Below are 17,297 nucleotides of genomic sequence, written 5' to 3'. Positions count from 1 at the left end.
CCAATAAAAAACTTGAAAATTGTCAACAGATGTGTATTTTCACAAAGGCTTTTAAACTCGTGGGTGAACACTATTTGTTTATGTCATCAACTGGTTCTGTTTAATGTCAGAGAGGCCTCTAATACGTGATATTAATCCTATTTCCTGTTCAGACTTGCTGCTGTGCCCAGGATAGAGGATTGCTGTGTTGTCTGCATTGTGGAGCCATCTAAAGTGCTTCTTTTGTTTGTTGAAAGGTTTCTTCTGGAATGTCTAAGTGGGGGAAGTCTTCTCTCCTAATAGACTGTTCAGGAAAAGATGAAATAAGAACTATAGCCATAGTGCCTTAAGACACCATTTTCCTTTTATTTGGTATCATTAACTAGCCAAACGTTGATTCAAATTTAGCCCTAGTCTCTTAACATTAGGAATGTTCTTAGGCCTGCTCTGCAGCGTTTGGTATTTCAGTATATTTGTACATAGTATGTGATCATTTGCTTTTCACCTGATTCTTTCTTGATTCTTTATCATACTAGATGATGTGATTCAATATATATTTTTAAAACTCAGAAGCACCTGAATTATTTGGTTGCAGTAGAACTTTTTACTTGTGAGGCATGGCTGGGGTGTTTGTAGTTGGGACTAAAATGATAATTATGCAGAAGAGTTGAGTTGACCTGTATTTGGGACTTTAATTGAATACCACAGCTACAATGAGAATCAGAACAGAGAACTACTGATATACAGGGTTATTCGTTCTTCTGTAATAATGAGAGAAATGTTAGATGTCTCCGTAAATATGTTTGTCCTGCAATGGGACTAGCCTCAGCTTTCATTATATGATGTTACTCTGCTCCAGAACTCAAAGGCTCCTTACTGCCTCCAGCATCAAGTCCAATCTCTTCTACCTGGTTTTCAAGCTTTTATCTAATCTTCTCTTCCTCCTTCACTCCTTGTAGCCACCATTACCCACCACAAATTTCGTTCATGACCAACCTTACCATGCATAAACTGGTTTCCCTTTTCAGGAACACTTTCTCCTGAAGTTGTTGAAATCTTATATCTACAACCCCAATTCTGCTCTTCCATTAAGCATCTCTTCCCCTCCCTCTAAAATATATACTGAATCACATATATTATTGTGCTACCTAGGAATCATTTCATGTGTGTTTTCCCTAGCTAAAATATAAGTTCTGAAGGTAGGGACTATGCCCAGTATTATCACATAATGCTTAAAATCATTACTTTTTCCAAATATAATAAAGTAATGTTATTCTGGCAAGCCATCCAAATGTGAAAAGAAATTAATTATTCAGAACCCTTAATGGACATTGTTATAACATTTTACCTGTACTACTTAAAAGTTTATAATTTATTCAACAAAATCTGAATGCTTACTATATGCCAAGCATATTATACCTATCCAACTGTAGCCCAACAAATTTATATTAGTTATACATTAAAAACTCAAAACTGTAAAATCAAAAGTAAAAAAGGAAATACAGATTAAATTGTTACAGCAAAGGTGTGATCTTATAATAGTTATTCAAAGCTTCTGGGAGAACAAAATGAGTAATCTTACAGTTTCTCCTATCTCCTGCTCAATCCACTAGCTAATTTGGCTTTTTCTCAAAGTTCTTTTGTAAGAATCTTAGATATTTTTGTTTCATTAAATGCTGTAACTTTTCCTATTTGTTTTTCTCATTAGAAGTATGATTTAATCATTGCTTTGTGGCACAGTTAGTAAAGAATCTGCCTGAAATGCAGGAAACCTGGGTTCAATCCCTGGGTTGGAAAGATCCCCTAAAGAAGGAAATGGCAACCCACTCCAGTATTCTTGCCTGGAGAATCCCATGGACAGAGGAGCCTAGGGGGCTACAGTCCATGGGGTGGCAAAGAGTTGGACATGACTTAGTGACTAAACCACTACTATAAATTAATATAATAATTCACCAATTAACTTAAAGCATTCACTATAAGACAAACTACAATTATAAAAGTAAGTGTGGTTGCAGTAATAGAGAAGTCCCCAATGATATACTGTCAAGGAAAACAACAGAACACATTGCCAAGTGGTTCATCAACCTAATTCAGATATGCTGAATTGCTCCTTTTACTATAACTCAAAGGTATATTTCAACCAGTAAGAGCCCACATGTTTCCTTGAATACACTTTAAAGGGAAAGAATAGCAAGTAGTCTAATTAAACTAATATTAGCTTTAATCAGGAGGCGAGTTCTGAAAGATATTTGTTCATTTCATTACAAGCATGTTTATGGAGGCCTGCTAAGAGCTAAACGTGATAGACTCTGGGTGATAAAAGCAGCTCATAAAGGAATTTGTAAGTCAAATGGTGTCGGTAAAAAAACATGATAAATGCTAGATTAGAGGTAATGATGAGAATTCTGAGCGTAAAGGTTTTTTAAAAAGTGAGTTTCCTTTCATGCTTTTGGTCTTGAGTTCAGTTCAGTTGCTCAGACATGTCCACCTCTTTGCAACCCCGTGGTCTGCAGCAAGCTAGACTTCCCTGTCAATCACCAACTCCTGGAGCTTACTCAAACTCATGTGCATAGAGTCGGTGATGCATCCAACCATCTCATCCTTTTGGTCTTAACTGCCATAATTTAGGCTTTCTGATCAAGAGAGCATTCATATGCACATAGACACCTTTCTGTAGGCCAAAAATAGCATCTGTGCTGCTGTCTAGTCATTCGATTGTGTCGACTCTTTTGTGTCAATAAAATTAATACCCCTAGACTGTACTCTGCCAGGCTCCTCTGTCCATGACATTTTCCAGGAAAGAATACTGGAGTGGATAGCCATTTCCTTCTCCAGGGGATCTTCCTGACCCAGGGATAAAACCCGCATCTCCTGCACTGCGAGGCAGATTCTTTGCCACTGAGCCACCAGGGAAGCCCCCAGATAGCATTACATTTGTATAAATTGTGTCTCTGGGGAACCTATATCCTTTAAATGCTTTACAATCAATAATTCATATTAGCAATAGCTTTTCATTTACAATTTTCTTGATAATCCAGTGTTTTTAAAGCCTTTGAAGGTGCCATTTTTCAGCTCCTGCTTGTTGCTTTTATGAAATTCATGAATTTTGTTCATGGGTAAATAATGAAGGTTAGTTAGTATACAGAATAAATATGTTAATTTATCTAGGAAAGATTAGTTATGAGATTTAAAAGTGAGTATATCCCACCTTCCTCCCCCTACCACACTCACCCCTTTAAAAGGTTAAAATGACTTCTACAAAGGGATGTGAAATCTTACCTGCTGGGAGAAAGATTTTTGGAACCATCAGGCTGCTCTGGCTCAGGGTTGTCTGCATCATGACTGCTTTCAAGTATTTCTTCATTCTAAAGTGAAAGAAATTTTGGTAAGATCATCTATTTGTTTGGGGACGAGGGCTCTTACCTATATTTTTCTATTCCCAAATGTCTTCTATTTCTTTGGTAAGAAATCAAGGTCTGGAGAAGTTGTGACCTGCTCAAGCTTAGAAAGAGAGCTAAAGGCAGAGATGAGATAAGTCTGGGGTCCACTTTTCACAGGCTGGTAATCACAAGTCCATTCCATCACACTGCCTCCTTGGGCAGTGCAGAGTGGTCACCAATGCAGCTGGTAAAGCCAGCTGATAGTTGGAAGTCCTGCTCCACTATGAGCCACCTCTAAGACCTTAGGCATATTCACTGAATCTCTTGATTTCCTCCCCTAGAACATGGAACTCATGCAACTGCCTGCCTTGGCCAGGCACAATAATAACCACTTGCATGAGCTGTCTCACAACAGAAGGTCCTGATAAGGAACAAAATGCTGCTTCTGAGAGAATTTGAGAGGGGCCAAAAGGAAGGAGGAGGTGCCAATCCATAATATGTCCTGCCAACCTCCCAGAAACCCTTATGCTGGGATACATCTTAGCGAGAAATGTTTGTGTCACCAGGAAGGACCTTGAGTCAGACCAAATATGGGCTAAGCAAGATGACTGGCCAGAGACAACCCAGAAAGGTAACCCCATTACCATAAAACCTGAGAGCCATGTGGCAGGTTTCCCTGCCATAGCTGCCAAACCTGCCTTTGCTTCCCCTGCTACTCTCCACTCAGGCACCTTCCCAAAAAACTCTCTTGCTCTGTCAGTACGTGTGTCTCCTCGGACAATTCATTTCCGAGTATTAGAGCCCACTCTTGGGCCCTGTAAGTGGCGGGGAGGGGGTCCCCCTTCTAATAACAGCACTATCTGCCACATAGGGTTGCGGATCTTTTTCAGAATAACACTAGGCATTTAATTCTCAAGAAGAAACAAGACCCCTACTGAATTTACTTTCAAGAAAATATAATTTTAACAAGAATGTGAATTTGTGTATCATACTGATAGCAACCGTAGTATTATAATAAAGGTATTAACCAATAATGAGCAAGTAAATAATTAGCCAGCATTTGAGTTCTTCCTGCCTGCTAGGTTCTGTTTTAAATGAGTTATTTTACACTGTCACAACAGAGAGTAGAGATTTAGAAGCGGCCCTCTTGCAAAAGTATCATTAAGGGAAACTTAATGAATAAACACAAAGATTCCTTGTAATTTGAGCTAAAAGTTGAAGGATGAGCTTTGCCCAGTCTCAGATGAACTCACTTGCAGAACAGGTCAGAGTGACAGGCTGCTCAGGTAGATGTAGACAATGCAAGAGAATCCTCTATCTGGTTAGCAGAGAGCAGTCAAGTTAAGGTTGTTTTATTATCCACAGTGCAGACCACAGAAACAGCAATTTTAAAAAGTTCAGTGTATGAAAGAAAACCAAGGATTTTCTATCCTTTTATAGATATCTTCCCAAACCTGGTATCATATCCAGAAAGCAGGCTAATAAAAGGATTTGAGATACTAGCTTTGCTAATTTAGCTCTAAAATATAAGAACAATCTTCCATTCAGGTTCATATTTTTTCTTTTAATATAGGCTATCATTTCAATGAGAATCTAAATTTTTAGTTCCCTCTTAATATATTTGACCAGAGACTAGAATTCATTTTTCACTTCAATCATATACAGAAATAAATACCAGTCCTTGGATTCAAACCAATCTAGGTATTTTCACCACACTATCAAAGCTCTTTCTTCACATTTTCTATGTAATGTTGAGCTAATTACTGTGGCAGTTAATGTTACACTGCATCCCTTTCTAGTTCCTCCTCTGTGACGTTACAACGACAAAAACACCCACTAGACTTTGAGCTCCAGCCTTATTCACCTTTGAATCCACAACATGCAATACCTTCAGAAAGAGTAGCTATCATTATTAACAAAACTCCCTCTCACTGTAAAACTCGCTTACACTTGTGAAATGAACTGTGCTCTTTCTAACTCTAGTGATCTATTGTTACTATGGTGGATTGTAGAGTCTCTTATTTCATGACAACCTATTATAGTGATGGAAAAATAGCAGTGACTCAAGGTGCAGATCTGAAATTTGTCATCTTTTATACAGAATGATGATGCCCCTCTAATACAGACTGTCATGTTTGAGAGGACTTCACAGGCTTGCTGAAATGCCTGGGTATGGACTTGGTTGTGTCAACCTATGTTCTTATGGCCACATGTCAGACAGTTGGAGTTAGGGTGGAAGGAGAGTGCTCTGTCAATCAAGGTTGATGGAACACAACACCCATGTTTTTGAGGATATATGGAAGGACCCACAGCAGATCTGGGGACTCTTTTAATGAGAGCCTGCAGTTACCTGCACTGTATACCAGTGTTTTGCTAAGGTTTAGATGAATTAGTTTGGTGCAGTGGCTTTCAAAATCTGACCACAGTCCACAGGAAAAATGTTTACATAATAACACACATATATATTGTGATTTATAGTTGAGAAATCGATATTTGATTTTCATCTGGCACAGAGCTCCTAAAATTTGCTGTGTTAAGAGTGTCTTGATATTTATAACAAATCCCTTTCAACCACACTTGGGTTTATGTTAATGAGGTAACTTTTAGGAAGCACCTAGCCAGTTTCTCAGAGGCACAGGTGACAACTTGTATTTGCCTTTGGCCTCTGAAGGGGCTTGGGAGCAGTCTTAATAAGGCTGAGTCCTCATTGTTTGGAATCTGATGCTATCTCCAAGTAGACTGTGTAGAACTGAGTTAATTGTTTGGTGGTGTTGGAAAAAACATACAACAGATGTACGTGTAACTGAAAAATGTTTGTGTGATTTTGTGATTGGATACATTCTATTTTAAATTCTGTCCCATTGCACTCTATTCTTTTATTTATTTATTTATTTATAAATGCCAGTAAACCCACCTGAGTTCACTGTTACCACTGTGACCTATAATTTGAAAATCTCTTAAAGAGTGAAAACTGAGTGAAAAACATACAAACTGAGGCATGAGAGGTAAATCTGGGTGGGAATCCCCAGCTTGTTTTTTTTTTAAAGTGGCCTTGGGTAGCACCTTACTTCTCTATGAGTAAAATAGGTGTAATAACATCTATATCAGAAGGTTATTGTGATTGTTGTTCAGTCGCTCAGTTGGGTCCAACTCTGTGACCCCATGGACGGCAGCAGGCCAGGCTTCCCTGTCCTTCACTATCTCCTGGAGTTTGCCCAAACACATGTCCATCGAGTCGGTGATACCATCCAACCATCTCATCCTCTGTCGCCCCCTTCTCCTCCTGCCTTCCATCTTTCCCAGCATTAGGGTCTTTTCCAATGACTTAGCTCTTTATAGCCAAAGTATTGCAGCTTCAGCTTTAGTATCAGTCTTTCCAATGAATATTCAGGGTTGATTTCCTTTAGGATTGACTGATTTGATCTCCTTGCTGTCCAAGGGATTCTCAAGAGTTTTCTCCAGCACAATTCAAAAGCATCAGTTCTTTGGTGCTCAGCCTTCTTCATGATCCAACTCTCACATCCATACATGACTACTGGAAAAACCATAGTTTTGACTATATGGACCTTTGTTGGCAAACATTAAAATACTTAGCACAAAGGAAAAGCTTAGTAAATGGTATTTATGGTTGGTTCTTTAATATCTACTGGGTGGAGATTACAATAGGCAATTATGTAATGCACTCTGCATGCTGATCTTCAGTAATTGTGGGGCAGTTGCTACCTGCTTATGTATAATAGAGTCCCCACATTAATCGCTAGCTGGGAGATGTTGGCCATGTCACTTAATCTCCCTGGGTATCCATTTTCTTCTGTGTAAAATAAGGGAGGTGAGTAATTTGGCAATTAAATGTTCCTCTGTTTATAATATAAAATACCAACATAGATGTTATTGCTTCCAATTTTGAGATGAAAGCTAACCTACAGCTAGAGTGCTTTTGGGAAACTTTTGAATTAAGCTTCCTGAAAGCTCTATGAGGAGGAGAACATATACAAATAAATGCTTGTTTTCAAATATTGGTCCTTTGATTCAAATAATGAGCCAAGAAAACTGACCACAGACCAACCCACCAATTGCTGCTTTATTTCTCTGTTAGGGTTTCCTTACAAACCTCACTGAATGAACTATAAAATGAGGTGATTTGAAAGCAGAACAAGTTTCTTGTGAAATCATATCCTGTTTTCCTTCAGTCACCCTGACTTGGAAATACCCTAGGGCATCCCAAAGAAGGGATTTTCTCAGTCAACTCGTGCTGTAAAAGGGAACCAATGCATAAACTACTCCTTTGGGAGGCCAACCAGGTAGGGAACTCCCTCCTACTGTGTGTTTATTAAGGCAGGCAGGCTGGTAGCTGCTCCAGGCTCTGCATCACTCCAGGTACCTTAGCCTCTCCCTGGTTTCAAAGTGACACCAACCTACATGCAGTTTTTCCTGAATCACCTTTAATCATGACTTCCTATATCTACTCAACATAGAATCTGATTGTTTGTCTCCCCTATATTTTGAAGAAAGACATATTTTCAAAACTTGAAAAAAATAGGCTAAGTGCCAAACCTAAAGGAATTTTGTAAAAAAAAAATTTTTTTAATCTCAATTTCTCTGGAGAATCTATCTTTTTAAAACTTACATTGTAAATATTATCAAGAGCTAATTTTCAATTGATTATTAACATTTTTTCCCCCAAAAGAGACAGCAACAGCTGAAACAGAATCAAATTAGTTTTTCCCTGAAATTAAGTGATTTCTCTTCATGATTTTAGGAATGCTCAGAGAGCAACTTCATCTCCAACTCTTTTAAAGAGATGGTATCTGGTAATTTAAAGGTATGGTTTATTATATTATCACATTTCTTAAAAAGAAAAGCTGCTAGACTGAATTCTGAGAGAGAAAATGGAAGGCAGATAAGGAGCTAAACCACCTTTTTCATTATTTATTTATTTTTATTAAAAATATTTATTTATCTATTTACTGAGCTACACTGGGTCTTAGTTGCAGCATGCAGGGTCTAGTTCCCTGACTGGGAATTGAAACTGGGCCCCCTATATTGGGAGCATAGAATCTTAGCCACTGAACCAGCAGGGAAGTCCTACGCTATTATTTAAAGTATGAAGAGTGATCATTACAAGAAGTCTTTAAGGTTAAGCCTCTTCTGGCACTGTAAATTAATAATGAAACCCAAGAAAGCAAAAGAGGTATGGAAAGTAAGAACCTCTGAATAAAATAGATTGGCATGGCTTAGAGGAGGAGAGCAGGAAGGAAAGGAAAGGAAACCTCCAGCCTCAGTCTAGGGTGACCTTGAAGACATTGTATTTCTCAGAGTGCAAAATATCAGCTTGAGAGGAAATAGCCTGACCTCTTCATTGCTGGAACTACCAGGAAAGGGAAACACCACCCCACTGATTTTTGAGGTTCAGTGGGTTCCAATGTGGAGAATAGGAAGGACTTTTGAACAGGCACCAATTAGAGAACCTATCCTTCAAGGGAATCCCTAGCCAGCTGTTCCATCCTATTTGCTCCCTCTCCCAGACCTTTTTCCAGCACACTTTTTCCTACACTTCACTGAAGAAGCCACAGTCTAAAGATTCCTTTGGATAAAAGGGGCAGTCAGTCCCTTTTAAAAGATGGCAAGTATTTGCAGAGGGGTTAAGGGACTGCCAGTCACTCAGCCATGCATTGCTGTGAACTAGCTCATTCAGATTTCTCTCACCTCTGGTCCAGATCAGCTGTATTGGGAGGAAGCTTCCGAGAGGTAGGGGAGAAGCGAGGAGGCAGAAGAGGAAGGCTTTAGAACATTTTATAGACTGAAGTCCTTTGGAGGGAATAGCAAGCTTGAGGAGACATGCATTAGTCGTCCAGAAGCTTTGAGGAAAGAGGAAACAACTAGAGAAAGATAAGGAAATGGGTCCCAGATGCAAACTTGACAAAATTTTCTAGGGTCTCTTGTATCTAAGGTCTTGAATTTCCCAGCTAGAATTGTTAGTAATTAGTTCACTGTTCTTACTGGTTAAATTGGCTTTTATAGGTTGGACTAATATCTAAACATTACTTATAATATTTGTTTATGGAAGGAAATGTCTTCTCAAAAAACTGCAAACATTGTTTTACCAATGATATGCAGGTCTGTAGTTCTGTTAAAAATATCAGAAAGTAAGGAATATGTCACAGGATACCGTTCTGCCATTCCCCAACCAAGAAAATGTGAAGGAAATAAGTAAGCCTAGGACACTGAAAGGAAGTTGCCCATACATCCTAAATTTTCTGGGGTTGTTTGATTTCATGTGATTTTAACTTTAATGCATAAATGTTAGTGTAACAATTTTTGCATGTCTGTAAATCACAATAAACTGTGGAAAATTCTGAAAGAGATGGGAATCCCAGACCACCTGACCAACCTCTTGAGAAACCAATATGCAGGTCAGGAAGCAACAGTTAGAACTGGACATGGAACAACAGACTGGTTCCAAATAGGAAAAGGAATACGTCAAGGCTGTATATTGTCATCCTGCTTATTTAACTTATATGCAGAGCACTTCATGAGAAACGCTGGTCTGGATGAATCACAAGCTGGAATCAAGATTTCCAGGAGAAATATCAATAACCTCAGATATGCAGATGACACCACCCTTATGGCAGAAAGTAAAGAACTAAAGAGCCTTTTAATGAAAGTGAAAGAGGAGAGTGAAAAAGTTGGCTTAAAGCTCAACATTCAGAAAACGAAGATTATGGCATCTGGTCCCATCACTTCATGGGAAATAGATGGGGAAACATGGAAACATTATCAAACTTTATTTTTTGGGGCTCCAAAATCACTGCAGATGGTGATTGCAGCCATGAAATTAAAAGACACTTACTCTTTGGAAGGAAAGTTATGACCAATCTAGACAGCATATTAACAAGCAGAGACATTACTTTGTCCACAAAGGTCTGTCTAGTCAAACTATGGTTTTTCCAGTGGTCATGTATGGATGTGAGAGTTGGACTGTGAAGAAAGCTGAGCGCTGAAGAATTGATGCTTTTGGAACTGTGGTGTTGGAGAAGACTCTTGAGAGTCCCTTGGACTACAAGGAGATCCAACCAGTCCATCCTAAAGGAGATCAGTCCTGAGTGTTCATTGGAAGGACTGATGTTGAAGCTGAAACTCCAATACTTTGGCCACCTGATGCAAAGAGCTGACTTATTTGAAAAGACCCTGATGCTGGGAATGATTGAGGGCAGTAAGAGAAGGGGACAACAGAGGATGAGATGTTTGGATGGCATCACTGACTCAATGGACATGAGTTTGGGTGAACTCCAGGAGTTGGTGATGGACAGGGAGGCCGGGCGTGCTGCAGTTCATGGGGTGGCAAAGAGTCAGACACGACTGAGTGACTGAACTGAACTGAACTGAGTGCTCTATGTTGGCTAACAAATTCATCTCCTAAGGGATCCAAGATGAAAAACTTGAAGGGCTCTTCAATATCTTCCTTTCCTTCCCCATTAAATCTATCCTCTTATTTCTCTGCCTTGATCTATTCCTTCATTCATCAAACTTTCTTGAACAGTCTAGAGTATTCCTGGTGGGGTGGGGGGGCGTGCAGCGGAACATGTGGACTAATGGGTATGAGCTCTGCGCATCTTCTTTTTTTGCCACTGCCATTAGTCGGCTCTCAACATCGAAATCTCAGCTAGACTGTGACAACTGCTGGCAGGTGGTCAGCCTGCCTGTCTTCATCTAATTTACTCTCCATTGCTGTATCCATGTCGTGCCAGTACACAGGTGCCCTTGTTGGCAAAAACCCTCAACCAAAGCCTTAAGCAACCTGTCTTTGGTCTACCTTCCCAGTTTTCTTGGACTATTCCCAGAATAGCCTATGCTCCCTTCAGATTTCTGAGGCTTTACTCCTTCCCCATCCTGGACTGGCCTTCTCTGTCTTATCTACCTTTCAAAGTTGCATTTATTCTTTTTATTTTTTAAATAGGTTTTATTTTTCAGAGCAGTTTTAGGTTGCATGCAAAAGTGAATGGAAGGCAGAGATCCCTTGTCCCCAGCCCCCACCGTCACATCCCCAGAGGGTATACTTGCTGCAAACAAGAACCTGCACTGACAGTCAGGTCATAAAGTAATTTTCTGCCCTAAAATTCCTCTGTGCTCTGCCTGTTTATCCCTCCTCCCCACTAACCCCTGGTGACCACTGATCTTTTGCTGTCTCCATGGGTTCTGCCTTTTCAAGAACGTCCTAGAGCTGGAATTGCACAGCTTGTAGCCTTTTCACCTTGGTGGCTTCAACTGCATTGTGTTCAAAGTTGCATTTATTCTTTCTTTAAAATTTTCAGTTGAAGGATACTTGCTTTACAGTGTTGTGTTGGTTTCAGCTGTATAACAATAGAAATCAGCTATAAGCATCTATATGTGTCTGATAATGGAAATCAGCCATAAGTATCTATCCCCTCCCTCTTGATACCCCCATCCCACCCCTCTAGGTTGTTACAGAGCACCAGAGGGAGAATATGGACAAACAGAGAGTAGCACTGACCTATATACACTACCATGTATAAAATAGCTAGCTAGTGGGAAACTGCTATATAACACCAGGAATCCAGACTGCTACTCTGTACTTATTCTTTAAAGTTCAAATGCCACCTTCTTTGAATAAATGTTCCCGACATACTTGCTACGAACTGTCCCCTCTTCTGCCTTCTCAGTTCAGTTCAGTCGCTCAGTCGTGTCAGACTCTTTGCGACCCCATGGACTGCAGCATGCCAGGCTTCCCTGTCCATCACCAACTCCCGGAGCCTACTCAAACTCATGTCCATGAGCTTACTCAAACTTCTGCCTTCTAATACATGATATTTCTTTTACCAGAGGTATGTCATTCTGCTTTGTATTATAAATTATTAGAAATATGTTGTTTCTCCCCTGAAACTTATAAGTTTCTTGAGTTTAGGTCCCATGTTAGAATTGTTTCCCATATGTGACCCTTAGCAATAGCTTTGATATTTATTAAATTGAGCTGAATAAGCCACCCAAATGGGACACATCAAATATTTTAGTCAGGTCAATTTTGTATTGGTCAAAGAGCAAAGCCAACAGTGGTCTTACTGTTATTCTTTTTTTTTTTTCATGTAGTTCCTTCAGTGAAAAATATATTCTCATAAGATGAATATAGTCACATCCTCACTCTCCTACCTTCTGGACCTTGTATTAGCCTATGAGACCCATATTTACCTTAATAATTTCTTCTTTATCTGAATGGCCTACACATATAGCCTTTAGCCCCATGTGACCAAAAGTGCAGTCCTTATACCACCTGCATTCTCATCACCATATGCACAAGTTAAAAATTCAGATTCCTGGGCCCTACCCCAGACCTCCTGAATTAACATCTCTGTGGCTGGAGCCTGAGAATCTGTTTTGTGAATAAGCTTCTCAGGGTTGTAGTACATAGGAAACCTTAAGAATCTTCATTCTAGAAACTGATCAGAGAGCTTGGCTGGGGAGCTCAAGATTTGGTGGATTCTTTGAATTTCTTATTATCTCTAAGAATGATCAGACTTCAAAACATCACAGAAAGTGAACAGTGAAATGTGCTTATAGTACACATAGTTCTCTTGGTGAGAAACTGGTAAATGAAAGATTCTGGGATTCAGAAGAGTGAGAAAGCAATGAACTGAATTTGGCCATGATCTGTTATCATTTGACAAAAAGATACATATTCAAGATTAGGAGAAGCTATTTAAGACCTGAATCTGACCTTCTTTCAGTTTCTTTTCATCTCTTATACAGATTATTCTATGTTTATTATGTTTTTAAATAAATATAAGATTAAATGGGAAACTAATATTACTAAGAATCTTCTGTATGCCAGGCATCATGCTAGGTGCTTTCTATATATTACTCATATAATCAGCCACTTGGAGGAGGTCACTTTTTATCTGCATTTTGCAGAAGAGGAAAGTTAGAGGATGAAAGGTTAAGTAAATTGCTAGTTAGGTAGATTAAGTAAGTTATAATGTAGATAGGTTAAATTAGATAGAAAAGTAAATGCAAGATTAAGTAAACTGCTAATTTCAGATTCCAATTCAATCATTTACTGGATGTGTGAGCCCTGGGGAAACTCACTTAGTTTCTCCGAGTCTCAACAGCATCACAGATAAAACAAAGGAGGGGTCACCTTCCTCACAAATTGAGGACTAGTGATGAAGTCAGGTATACATAGGACCCAGCATAATGTCTGGCCCTCAGTCAGTGTAGCAACCATTCCCTCAGCTCAGTTTTCTTTCTACCTTGGCTTTTTATGCTTTTAAAAAAATTTTATGAAGGAGCCTGTTTGCTCAGAAGCCTGAAAAGGCCTTGCTATTTTAATAGGTGCCCAGAAACATTGTTCATGGTGCTCACGGCCAACAGTGCTTCCTTTTTCCTGAGGGTTGGTGTTCAAGAAAAAAACTCTCATCAGCCTTTGGCTTCCTTACAGCTTCAAAGAGGCAGTGATATGCACAGCCCAGGGAAAGCAGCCTCGGTGAGTCATGCTTTCAACTTCCAACTGGTGACATGAAAGACAGAAAGTAGCCACTTCACTACTGCCAGCAACCACAGCAAATGACTCCACTGTGGCTTTCCCAGAGACAGTGTCAGGGGGCCAAGCACATGCCTTCACAGCTGCCAGACTGCCACATGAGTCTCAGTTGCCTCCTCAAGTTGAGCTTGTCAAGTTCTTGTGAACTGGCACACCAGAGATCCTCCTGCCACAGAACAGGGGACACCTTTTTTGGGAATGAATTCTCTGATGATGATAAAATTGTATCATGATCTTACCTGCAGGTAGTATCAGTATTCCAGCAGCAATCATGAAGATTTGGGTTTAAAGCTTTTTTTTCCACCCATGAGCATTTCCTCTTGAGGGCAAGGAGGAACATTTATCACAACCTTATGATTCAGTCTCCTAGACTGGCTGTGGCTTCGTTTCATCTTTGAATTCCTGGCCTAAGGCTTAAAAGATGTCGGAATTGTTACCTGGAGGCAGATGCGTGTTCTCCTATCCTGGTCATCTGCTTTCGACAGTGGCCATAAAACACAAGCATCAGTGATTGTTCTTGGTGTCATTCAACTTCCTTGTCCCTGTTTTGAACAATCCAGGCATGTATCTAAACCTTCTTTTCTAATTTACCTTTTTTCTTACTAGTTTTCTTACATATTTTAGAATGATGATTTTCCTGGTTATACCACCCACCTTGGGAAACACTAATTGCCTTTACTGATTCTAAATTGATTTCTAGGTCCAGGATTTGGGGCTTTAGTGCACAAATCTCCTATCTTCCTACTTATATTGTTCATGACTGTGGATTCTGCTTACTCTTCTCATAGCTGTGGGCTTTAGAAGCAAAAGTCTGACATGCCACTGTTCTCCAAAATGAGGAAGTTTGGCAGCCTCTGTTCCTACTCTGCTTGCTTTTCTACCTTGACTGTTAACATATAAGTTCTTGTGAGAAAAGCCCTTCATTAAATGCCTAAACAAGGCAACAGCAAGGGAAAAAGCAACACAAGCACAGAAGGATGGCGATAGCCTGTACCTGTGTCTGCTCAGGAGGACCTCTGCTGTTGGTGGTCTGCCTAAACCCAGTGGGAGCAAGCATCTTAGCAGGATGGGCTTGGAGCCTGAGTTAAACAAACAGCACAGCAGAAGAAGGAAGAAATCAGAGGTTTGGTGGTCAGAGTTTTCTGAATCCTACTCAACATTTCCAACCCTGTTGGCCTCTGTCTATAGCCACCCCTGTTCCTGCACTGTTTATTTTTACCAGTATGTAATATCAGAGTCAGAGAAGGCAATGGCACCCCACTCCAGTACTCTTGCCTGGAAAATCCCATGGACGGAGGAGCCTGGTAGGCTGCAGTCCATGGGGTCGCGAAGAGTCGGACACGACTGAGTGACTTCACTTTCCCTTTTCACTTTCATGCATTGGAGAAGGAAATGGCAACCCGCTCCAGTGTTCTTGCCTGGAGAATCCCAGGGACGGGGGAGCCTGGTGGGCTTCTGTCTATGGGGTCGCACAGAGTCAGACACGACTGAAGCGACTTAGCAGTAACAGCAGCAGTATCAGAGTAAATGATAAATATAGCTTATGGAAACCTTTGGCCTTAAATACTTTGAGGTTTTCCCTGAGGAAATGTGCTTTATTTTACTGACAATATTTCCTTTTTTTTTCTTTTACAGCAAATAAAACAATAGCACTCATATTGTTTATAATTATTGAAATAATTTACTCTAATTTGAATTCTTACATATGAGAACCTTTACATACTGACAACTCCCATGGCATCTTTATAAAGTATTGTAAATCTATGGCTGATTCATGTTTATGTTTGGTAGAAACCAACACAATACTGTAAAGCAATTATCCTTCAATTAAAAATAAATAACAAAAAAATTTGCAGGTCATAAATATGCTGTCTAAAGATAGGCAAAGTAGGTCACAGAGATATTAAATGAGCTGAAATCACATTGTGAGTCAATGCAATGACATATGAGTTCAGGTACCCAATCTGGGCTCTGATGCACTTGACACAGACCTCACCTTCAAAGATGACATTCTCTGGAGATCAGGGTACAGAAAAGGGTAGATTGATGCTCAGTTTTGAAGGTGATCATAGTTAAACCCTTTTTATATAACTTAATGATTTCACAGACTTCATGATTGTTAAGTCAGGTGAAGTTTATTTACATTTGCCCATTTCAAAAAATGTTTGACCAAGACTGTATGATACTATGAATAATTATATGCCAACAAATTGGACAACCTAGAGGAAATTGACAAGCTTTTAGAAACATACAGCCCACTAAAACTGAATCAAGAAGAAATAGATAGTCTGAGAAGATTGATCACTGAAAGTGAGATAGAATCCATAATAATAATAATGATCAAAACTCATTGCAAACAAAAGTCCAGGACCAGAGGGCTTCACTGGGGAATTCTACCACACATACAAATAAGAACTTACACTGATCATTCTCAAACTTTTCTAAAAGGCTGAAGAGGAAGAAACACTCCCAAAGTTATTCTATGAAGCCACCATTACCCTGATACCAAAACCAGACAAAGACATTGACAAAAAAAATTTTTTGTATAAGACTGTATGAAGTTGCAAACTGTTTGCTAACTCTGGAAGACATGGTGATGTAATACCTACAACTATCAGGGATGCTAAAACAGCAATAACAGTGCCCTCGTCTGCCTGGAATACAGAAGGATGGCTGAACAAACACAGATGAATGCAACTTTCTAGGAAAAGTCTGCTGGGAACTAGTTCCCACATTGTATCTGCCTCCAGGAAGAAAAGCCTGTGACTTGCTTTCTGCCTGACTCCTTAATGGTCAGTGGATTCTCTGTTGGGGGGACCTAGATTTGGACACATTAGGAATGATGAATATGAACTACTGGTGAAGTACATTTGAGCCCACAGTCTACTGGCTTGTGTTTCAGAACCATTGAGTCAGCCAGATATTTAATTTTTCAGTGAGGCAGAGGAAAGGGGATCTGTTCTGGGGTTGCTAAACAACAATACATATTCATAATTCATAATTCAGGAGGTAGCTGTTGTTATTACCAGTTTTATAGATGAGAAACTGAGGTGTAGAGAGGTTATATTGCTTACATCTAGGTCTGCCAGATTCCAAAGCTTATGCTTATTAAAAAAAAAACAAAACTTTTATTTTGAAATAATTGCAGATTCACATGAGTTTACAAATAAATGTACAGGTAAGTCCCATGAATTCTTCCCCCAACCTCCTCAAATGTTAACATCTCACACAACTAGAGTATAGTATTAAAAGCAAGAAAATGACTTTGGCACAATCCACAGTGCTTATTCAGAGTTCATCAGCTGTGTGCGTGTGTGTGTGTGTGTGTGTATGTGTAGCTGTATGCAATTTTGTCATGCTCTTATATATATATATAAAGCATACAC

General features: G+C 39.5%; 2 protein-coding genes across 7 annotated transcripts in view; one reads left to right on the top strand and one right to left on the bottom strand.

Moving 5' to 3' along the window:
- The window catches only part of MCF2L2 (MCF.2 cell line derived transforming sequence-like 2), a 265,733-nt gene that overhangs the window by 102,982 nt on the left and 145,454 nt on the right, over positions 1–17,297 (bottom strand). For all 3 annotated transcript variants that reach the window (XM_006075321.4, XM_025287650.3, XM_044944273.2), the window contains one exon: positions 3,259–3,344. In XM_006075321.4, coding sequence (XP_006075383.2) covers positions 3,259–3,344 — 86 coding nt within the window. The remainder of the gene's footprint in view (positions 1–3,258; positions 3,345–17,297) is intronic.
- B3GNT5 (UDP-GlcNAc:betaGal beta-1,3-N-acetylglucosaminyltransferase 5) overlaps positions 1–17,297 on the top strand; it is a 77,640-nt gene that overhangs the window by 17,734 nt on the left and 42,609 nt on the right. The window lies entirely within an intron of this gene.

The sequence above is a fragment of the Bubalus bubalis genome, chromosome 1 (genome assembly GCF_019923935.1).
Source record: "Bubalus bubalis isolate 160015118507 breed Murrah chromosome 1, NDDB_SH_1, whole genome shotgun sequence".
NCBI lineage: Eukaryota > Metazoa > Chordata > Mammalia > Artiodactyla > Bovidae > Bubalus > Bubalus bubalis.
The sequence above is the reverse complement of the archived record's forward strand: the minus strand, read 5'-3'. Positions and strand labels throughout refer to the sequence as shown.